We start from the raw sequence: 8,552 nt of genomic DNA, 5'->3' as shown, positions 1-8,552 counted from the left end.
CATAATATAAATATAATTTCACAACATAATTTCAACATAATTTAATTAATTTTATATTTTTTAAAAATAAAATGAAGAAAATACCTTCAAAATCGTTCTCCACCAATCGCTAATCACACACAATATCCCTATAGAAAACGAATTTCATGGCGTTAATATGAATTTACATTAATATTTTTACCCTAACAAAATAAAAACACTTACCAGACACACCGAGATAGCTCGATCAACCTAGAGAAGAAGATGGAAGGAGTATTAGATGATGAAATTGAGAGAAAATGGAAGTGACAGATGCCATATTGAAGAAAAACGAATGGGGAGGAGGTGCAGAGGTGGATTCTGCAATTTTACAACAGTTTCTGCCTCTGCAGCTGAATCGAGATAATAAAGATTACTTTTGCTCTAATGATTTTGTGTGACGAATACGGTGTTCGTCGCGCAAGTCTACATATTTTTTTATTTTTTTCATTTACATTATAATTTATTAATGTAAACAAGTTGCATGACAAATACTTTGTTGGTTGTGCAACATGCATATTTAAAAATAAAAAATAAAATCATTTTTTCTATTTTCTTTTTAACTAATGTAAATTTTTATTTTAATCTAAATAAAAAACTCAAACCTAATTAAACATTACCAAAATAATTAATAAAACTAATTTATTATCCCAAATAAATATTATAACTAATGTAAATATTAATAGTCATCTATATAACATAAATTTATTAATTAAAGTCAAATATAAAGTCCAAATAAACCTTATTTCATAAAAATAAAAAAAAAATAAAAAAAAAAACTTCAATCCTCCTCCTCCGGGGCATCAAGAACTCCCCCACGCTCCGCATCCCACAACACATCGAACTTCCACTACCAGAAATGCATCTTGAATAGGTCGTCCATATAATTTTGATGCTTCTCATCGGTTTCATCAACATCCCAATAAACATATATTAATGTCAATAACAATAAATTAGTAATTTAAAAAATCCTACTTTTTAACAAAAATAATTATATATTCTTTAATACAAACTTACCGATAACTCCCCCACCATGGACTTCTTAAACTCCTCAGGCACCATTTTCCAAGACTCAAACTCAGCAAAACATTGGCTCCAAACCAAACCCCTAATATGAAACCTAAGTTCAGTGTACGCATCAACCTTACTTTTGTCTTCAAAGTAGGGCACTCGCTTACGATGGTACATCTCTATTCGCAACACACCTTTCCTTATATCTTTTTCTACCACAAAATTTTGTAAGTAATAAATAATTTCATCCATATCAAATATTAAAACAACTAATTCAACAGTAAATTTCTTTTTTACCCTTCCCTTCACGAGAGCCTTCTTCCACGCAACTTTTCGTTGAATTAGGAACTGAATCGGCCATTGCCCTTGAAACAAAACCTTTGAAAACTAGGGCTCTTAAAGTGTTTATATAGAACCCGTAACACTTTACACGACGAAGTGGTTTGTCACGCAAAATGCATTATAAATGGGAGCGGTTGAAGGGTATCTGACTGTTTCAGTGAAACTTAGCGCTGAAAATTTTCATCGTGTAAACACTTGGCAGCAAAAAAAATTTTCCCGTTTTTTCTTGCGCGACAACCACACGTGTTCGTCACGTGAAGTATTCTTATGCGATGAATGTTTTTGTTTCAGAAAGTTTTTTTTTTTTTTTTTTTTCTATCCTACCATTTTTGCACGATGAATTTATTTTTTCATCGCGCAAGTGCCACTTGGGCGACGAAATTTTTTTTCATCGCTCAAGCTGCTTTTTCTACTAATGAGTGCATTGTAGTAGGTACCATAGTTTAGGTGCATTTGACTTGGTACTATGATTTATGTGCATTCGACTATATACTATGATTTAAGCACATTAGGACATGATTTTAGTGCATTTGATTATGTATAATATATGATTTGGGTATTTTTATTTCCTTTATGCTTTGGATGATGATAATGAATAATTTAAATTAGGTATTTGTTTAATTCTTGCAACGTATCACTAATAGTTTTTTGGACGTCTAGATGAGGTATGTTAATCAATTGAGAAAGTCAAACAATAATCAATCCCAAACTATATGGGGCAAAATTAAGCCAAATATTTGATATGGGCATTATGGAAACAAAAAAAGGCATTAAATCTTAATGAATATATAATCTAACATAAGGTTTTAATTGAATTTCAATCTTTATCAAGGATTAAAATGGAGAACCCCCTAATATTTAACCGTATTATTTAGACTTACATTATACAATGACTTGAAAAACATACACACAAATTTAAAATTACATTTATCCCAATTTGTAGACTGACAAGTACGTGTGCGTGTGCGTGTGTGTATTGTTGAGTACAAGCAAGCCAATCGCGCCCAAACTACTACCAAGACAAAAAGAACATGCACTACTTGTTTATTCTTCATTAGCAACAAGACTCGATAAATACTCGTGCATTCAAAAACTCATATACGTCCACTTTATATGCATGCACAACTCATGAGTCTGACATGCAAAGTATGCTTGCGCGCAATCACAGATTCACCCGCATTTTTCATGCAAAACTCAATAGTTCCAACTATTACTCAACAGCAAGTCACAAATATGAATGAGTACAACGATCTATCACCCCATATCTTTAAGAGATTTTTTAATGTGATCGTCACACGAGATGATACACCACATATTCCTATAGAAATGGTGGGTAGATAGACAGATAGAAACCTTCGAAACATTTTCTTCCCTTGAACGGAAGCCTCCCAAAGATCGTTGGCTCAGCAGCCACTTCAATCATCACACCACATCTGATCGTCTCACCGTTCCTTGTTGGAATCCTACACAAGAAAAGCAGCAAACTCAATTTGGAATATTGACGCAACAGAAGGTCCGACGTCCAAGTGACAAAGGAATCAGAATCCCCACTGTACCTCGGATTCGGGAATCCCCTTCCTTGCCTAACCCCACCATCTCGATAGAGCTGTAGGGTTCTCTTTAAGCGCCGAATTAGCGTCCAGGTTCATTGAACCAAATAAGTTGTTTTGTCAAGTTGATGACTTGTGTGACACGATTTCTCGGGTAACTGGACCGGCAATTAAAGCCGTAATTCCACCGTAATTCCACAACGCGGAAAACGATAACAGCTGTGTAAAGCTGTCCAGGTTCAATGAACCTAACTAGTTGCTTTTCAGTTTTACGTTGCACCAAACTGTGGCAATAAATCATGGTTATTTATGTGGACAAACGTCATGGTTATGTATGTGGACATACGACGTGGTTGGATGAGATGGACATGTATGGTATGGAATATGGATGCAAATTTTGAACAATTACCTAATTTTTGGCAATAAAAAGTGTAATTAATGATTTGTTTATTTCAAGATACAAAAATAATAAAAAATTGTGTTTTTAAGTATAATAATTGGAAAAGAAAACATACTGATTTGGTAATCTTTTATTTTTATTTCAAAAAATGTGAATATAAAGATATAGAAGATAAAATAAGATAGTGAATGGATTGCAAAAGATTCTTATAATTTTATATGATGTGGTAGCAAAATTTGGAGAGTTTGATCCCGGCTCAGGATGATCACTGGTGATATGCTTAATACATGCAAGTTGGAAGATATAAAGATAAGATAATGAATGGACTACAAAAGATTCTTGTAATTTCATATGATGTTGTGGTAGCAAAATTTACACGACTGATTTTCCATTTACATATATAAAAATGAGTTTAAGGTATTCATCCCATAAAGATAGCTTAATATTTTTAATAATAACAATGAACTAGTGTGACATCCCACATCACCCAGGGGGTGATCCTTAAATGTTTATTCTCATCCCTACCTAGCACGAGGCCTTTTGGGAGCTCACTAGCTTCGGGTTCCATGGGAACTCCGAAGTTAAGCGAGTAGCGCGAGAGCATTCCCAGGATGGGTGACCCATCGGGAAATTCTCGTGTGAGTTCCCAGAAACAAAACCGTGAGGGCGTGGTGGGGGCCTAAAGCTGACAATATCGTGCTACGGTGGTGGAGCGGGCCCGGGAAATGGTCTGCCCCGGGCGGGGATGTGACAATTTGGTATCAGAGCCTAACCCTGGCCGTGGTGTGCCGACGAGGACGTCGGGCCCCTAAGGGGGGTGGATTGTGACATCCCACATCGCCCAGGGGGTGATCCTTAAATGTTTATTCCCATCCCTACCTAGCACGAGGCCTTTTGGGAGCTCACTGGCTTCGGGTTCCATGGGAACTCCGAAGTTAAGCGAGTAGCGCGCGAGAGCATTCCCAAGATGGGTGACCCATCGGGAAGTTCTCGTGTGAGTTCCCAGAAACAAAACCGTGAGGGCGTGGTCGGGGCCCAAAACGGATAATATCGTGCTACGGTGGTGGAACGGGCCCGGAAAGTGGTGGGGATGTGACAACTAGGCATTTGCATGACTAATTTTGAACTTTCTTTTGAGGTTAACTTTGGACTTCGTTACCTAAATATAAGTTGTGAAATGAATAGAAAATTATTGAAAGAGGTCACAACCATTTCAATAAAAAAATAAAGAGCGCAACCTTTTTTTCTTAGAGAATTATACCCTTTCAAACCATCCTTAGTTACCCATTATGGACCTTCTATAGCCATTATGGACTTTTTAATCAGTCAACATGTTTGATTCCAACCTTGAATTAAAATATTGACATTTAGAAACTTGGACTTTGTCCTAACCCTTTTAGTCACTTGTTTTTTTTTTTACCTTACCCTATTATTTTAATTAGATTTTTATTTTACAATGTTGTTTGCTACTCGCGTATTCTTTTTTTACCTTTCACATATTTTTTATTTAATATTATCGGTTGATATATCTTAATTTATTTAATTTAGTGTCTAAAAATAAAAAAAATGTGTACGAGGTTAGAAGAATGCGTAAAATCATTATTTATTGCCATAACAAACAACCTTATGCTTGTTTGTAAATGTTTTTAAAATTACTGAAAGCACATGAAAATGTTTTTGGAACTAATCTTTAGTAAAAACGTAAATGAATCAAATTCTTTTTGGAAGAAACACATAACCGGTGCTTCTTGGAGCAATCACTTCAAGTTCTTTTGGAACTCAAAAGCATTTTCTTAGAAAGCGTTTTTAGTCATTTCAAAAACATTTTAAGTGTTTATTGCAAGAAACCCATATCTAGTGTTTTATGCAAGAAGTACATATCTAATGCTTCTTCCAAAAAATGTTTGACTAAAAAAACAACAGTATAAGTAAATAAATAAATAACAAAGAAGAAAAAAAAAACAGTAGTTGCATGGATGAGATGATGTGATGGATGCACATGATACAAAATCGATACCACAAACTCAACGACAACTCTAGCTCACGTGGCAAATCACGCACTCCACACTCACGCGGGTTTTCTGCTTCATAAATACGGAGGGCTCTCGTCTCCCTCCTTCATCGAGCGAAACCCAGAAGAGAGAGAGAGAGACAAGGCGAAGAGAGAGAGAGAAACAAAAGCCCCAAATCCAGAAGCTAAACCCTAAACGCGGCGTTTAGCTTCCAATCTCTTTTCGTTTCTCTCTTTCCTGCCACCGCAATTTCAAACGACCACCGTCGATTTCTTCTCGCTTTCTCGATCGATCGAATCAGTTCGCCCCAGGGGTTTCTCCAAACACTTCATCTCGTCTTTTTTTCTCGGGAAAATTTCTTCAATCTTCGTTGTAAGCTCTCGATTCCTCTGTAAATCTTGAATTTCTTTTTGGTTGGATGACAATGCCGGTGATTTTTCTCATTTTTTTCGTTGCTATTTGATGCTGTGATTTTCAATTTCTGTTTGGTTGCTGGGAAAATGGGAAAAAGGGGAACATTGGAAAAGTTCGAACTTGATGTTTCACTTTTGGGAAAATTCCCAAATATGGAGAAAATCAATTCCTCTAGCTCATTTTCAATGATTTATGCATTTATCCGCATTTTCAACGATTTATGCATTTATCAAGTCAACTTTTTTCTGAAAAAGAAAATAAAGTTTGAAGCTTTTTAATTTTAGTATTATTAATTTTATAAAGTGAGGCATCATTGGGGTTTGCTGTATCAGAGCTTTGGATTTTTACACCAATCTAGCTTTTGCAGTGGTCAAACGCAACCATGGTATTCTGGGTCTTTGGATATGGTTCACTTGTGTGGAACCCCGGATTCGAGTACGACGAGAAGGTGATAGGTTACATCAAGGACTACCGGCGTGTATTTGATCTTGGTATGTCTCTCTAATCTCTGTTGTTGAGGAAGAAATTGGCTATATTGTTCTACTTTTCGATCCGTTACATGTCATTTGACTGTCACTGATAGTGGTCATATTGTTTTTCAATTCTGAAGCCTGCATAGATCACAGAGGTACCCCTGAGCACCCTGCTCGGACTTGCACTTTGGAGTACCAAGAAGGAGCTATTTGCGTAAGTAACCATCTAATTGAACATTCAATTATTTTTGAGCTTTTGTTGTATGGTTGGTTCAATTAGTGTTTCGTTCTGACATTCGATCTCGTCCAACAGTGGGGTGCTGCGTATTCTGTACGCGGAGGGCCGGAAAGGGAGAAACTGACAATGGAGGTATGCTTCTTCAAAAGTACATTTGCCATCGTGGTGGCATATTTTCGGTTAATTGTGTTGATTACACTTGCTAGAGTAGGAAAAAAGTATGGCCTGAGATAGAATTGGCATTTTTAGTTGGCGTTTTGGTTTATGAAACACGCTATCTAATAGCCATACTTATACATTTCCTTTTCATTTGCAGTACTTGGAAAGGAGAGAATGCGAGTATGATTCAAAGGCTCTCGTCGACTTTTACAAGGTAAGAGTAGTTTGAATATTACTCCCACCTTCATGCCCGGACTAGCCAGTTTAATTTATATTTGGGATTTTAGGTATTGTTTTGTACTGCTTGTCATAACATGTGCTTTCTGTGTACACTACAGGAAGGGGAGTTCTCCCAGTCTGAGCCATTTTTGACAGGAGTTATTGTGTAAGTCACTGGTTGTCGATCTCTCATTTCCCGCTTGACATATCATTCATCTTATGTAAAATTGCTCTATTATAATGTAAGAGAGGGGAATACTGTGGACGTGCAAAGTATCCCTAACCGAACTTGTTCATGATATTGCAGTTTCACGTCGACTCCAGACAAAGAATCGAACAAGTATTATCTGGGTCCTGCTCCACTGGAGAACATGGCAAGGTATTGCAGATTTCATTTCTTCTTCGTTTGATGTTGATTGTTGTAACAATGTTTCCAAAATAGTTTTTACAGCTTCTGATAAGTTTTTTCCCCTTTCAGGCAAATTGCAACTGCTGTTGGGCCCTGCGGAAACAATAGAGACTATCTCTTTCTGTTGGAGAAGGCTTTGTTCGATATAGGTGAGCAAACTCATCGTTCGAATTCCTTGTTATGAATCAAGGTTATATGCATGAGGTCCATGACCGAATTTGTCCTAGTTCGTTCATTAATTACGTTTGGATGCTTGTTTCTTCAAGAAAAACGTTTGATTAACGAATTGCTGACATGAACAGGCCATGAAGAGGACTATGTGATAAAGCTAGCAAATGAGGTGAGGAAGGTTCTTGGAATAGCCGGTAAAGGATTTCCGATGGAGAAGAAATTGGCCGGGCCAACCAACCTTCCGCTCAAGTCCAACATCCCGGCTCTCCAACTGCATCCGCTCCCGGAAGCCATCGCCATGGACTCGTAACCTCTGAACACAGATGGAAGCTACAGAGTGCTAACCCCATTATATCGATCTCCCTAGTTTAAGTTTAAGATTCTTTTGGCTTATTATTCCGGACTTTTTTTTCTTAGTTTCTTATTTTGGTTAAGCATATTTTTCAGAGGCCTTAGAAAAGTTTAGGTTTGAGTGCGGCAAAATTCATGGTTCGGAATATGTTCCAGGATTATTACGAGGATAAACTAACCGCTGTTCTTTCCCCTATTTTTTACTTCTTACCCTTTCAAACTATGTGGGATGTAACTGTTACTTAAATGAAAGGAATGATACAATGATGGTGGTGCTTTTATTTCCAATTCCCAGCTTAAATACGCATTTCCGTTTATTTTACAATGTTATGTCTCTGCTTCTCAGCAATCTCACCAACAATTTCCTTCCCGTCTGAATCTTCAATCCGCGACGTGATCGGAGGATGTACGTACATACATTTCGTTTTGTAGATCGAAACAATGTGGAGTTGGACCTTACTTTCGTAGTTCAAGCTTCATCTGCGCAAGTGCAACACCAAACCCCTGCCAAGAAACGTAACCACACATCACAACGTTCAAGTGGGAAGTCCAACTGGTGCCAATTTGCAGTTCCGATGGGTTCCGGTTGACGACACATCGGATACCAGTACAGCGCTTGAAGCTTCCGGCGTCCTTCCTACTATTATTTTGTGAAATCGATTCTCATCGTACGAGTCAGCAACTGGTTTTGCCGCCTTATGATTTCCGCCTTCCTTGTTTTCACTTGAATAACGACCTGGAAACAGAGTCAACCGTATATTCATCGATTTCTTCCTTAGGTTCGA

At 37.2% G+C, this 8,552-nt stretch overlaps 1 protein-coding gene across 2 annotated transcripts; it reads left to right on the top strand.

Annotated features, from left to right (window-relative positions):
• Window positions 1-5,451: 5,451 nt before the first annotated feature.
• On the top strand, window positions 5,452-8,055 carry LOC137717424 (gamma-glutamylcyclotransferase 2-1-like). 2 transcript variants are annotated; one of them, XM_068456789.1, is made up of 9 exons: window positions 5,452-5,705; window positions 6,115-6,238; window positions 6,358-6,434; window positions 6,534-6,590; window positions 6,775-6,831; window positions 6,956-7,002; window positions 7,144-7,215; window positions 7,315-7,394; window positions 7,548-8,055. In XM_068456789.1, exons 2-9 carry the CDS (start codon window positions 6,130-6,132, stop codon window positions 7,724-7,726), a joined length of 678 nt encoding a protein of 225 aa, XP_068312890.1. In that variant the 5' UTR covers window positions 5,452-5,705; window positions 6,115-6,129; the 3' UTR covers window positions 7,727-8,055. The 2 variants fall into 2 exon arrangements, with proteins under 2 accessions (XP_068312890.1, XP_068312891.1); XM_068456790.1 differs by having other exon boundaries at window positions 6,106-6,238.
• The last annotated feature ends 497 nt before the right edge of the window (window positions 8,056-8,552 follow it).

Source organism: Pyrus communis, chromosome 15, assembly GCF_963583255.1.
Source record: "Pyrus communis chromosome 15, drPyrComm1.1, whole genome shotgun sequence".
Taxonomy (NCBI): domain Eukaryota; kingdom Viridiplantae; phylum Streptophyta; class Magnoliopsida; order Rosales; family Rosaceae; genus Pyrus; species Pyrus communis.
This window is presented reverse-complemented; position numbering and strand designations above follow the sequence as displayed.

What these genes read in the sequence shown, in the direction of transcription:
- LOC137717424 (XM_068456789.1), top strand. Translation starts at nt 6,130, where the DNA reads ATGGTATTCTGGGTCTTTGGATATGGTTCACTTGTGTGGAACCCCGGA. An exon ending in CTCTCGTCGACTTTTACAAG is followed by an intron (nt 6,832 to 6,955) that starts GTAAGAGTAGTT and finishes TGTACACTACAG; the next exon opens with GAAGGGGAGTTCTCCCAGTC. An exon ending in GAAGGCTTTGTTCGATATAG is followed by an intron (nt 7,395 to 7,547) that starts GTGAGCAAACTC and finishes TGACATGAACAG; the next exon opens with GCCATGAAGAGGACTATGTG.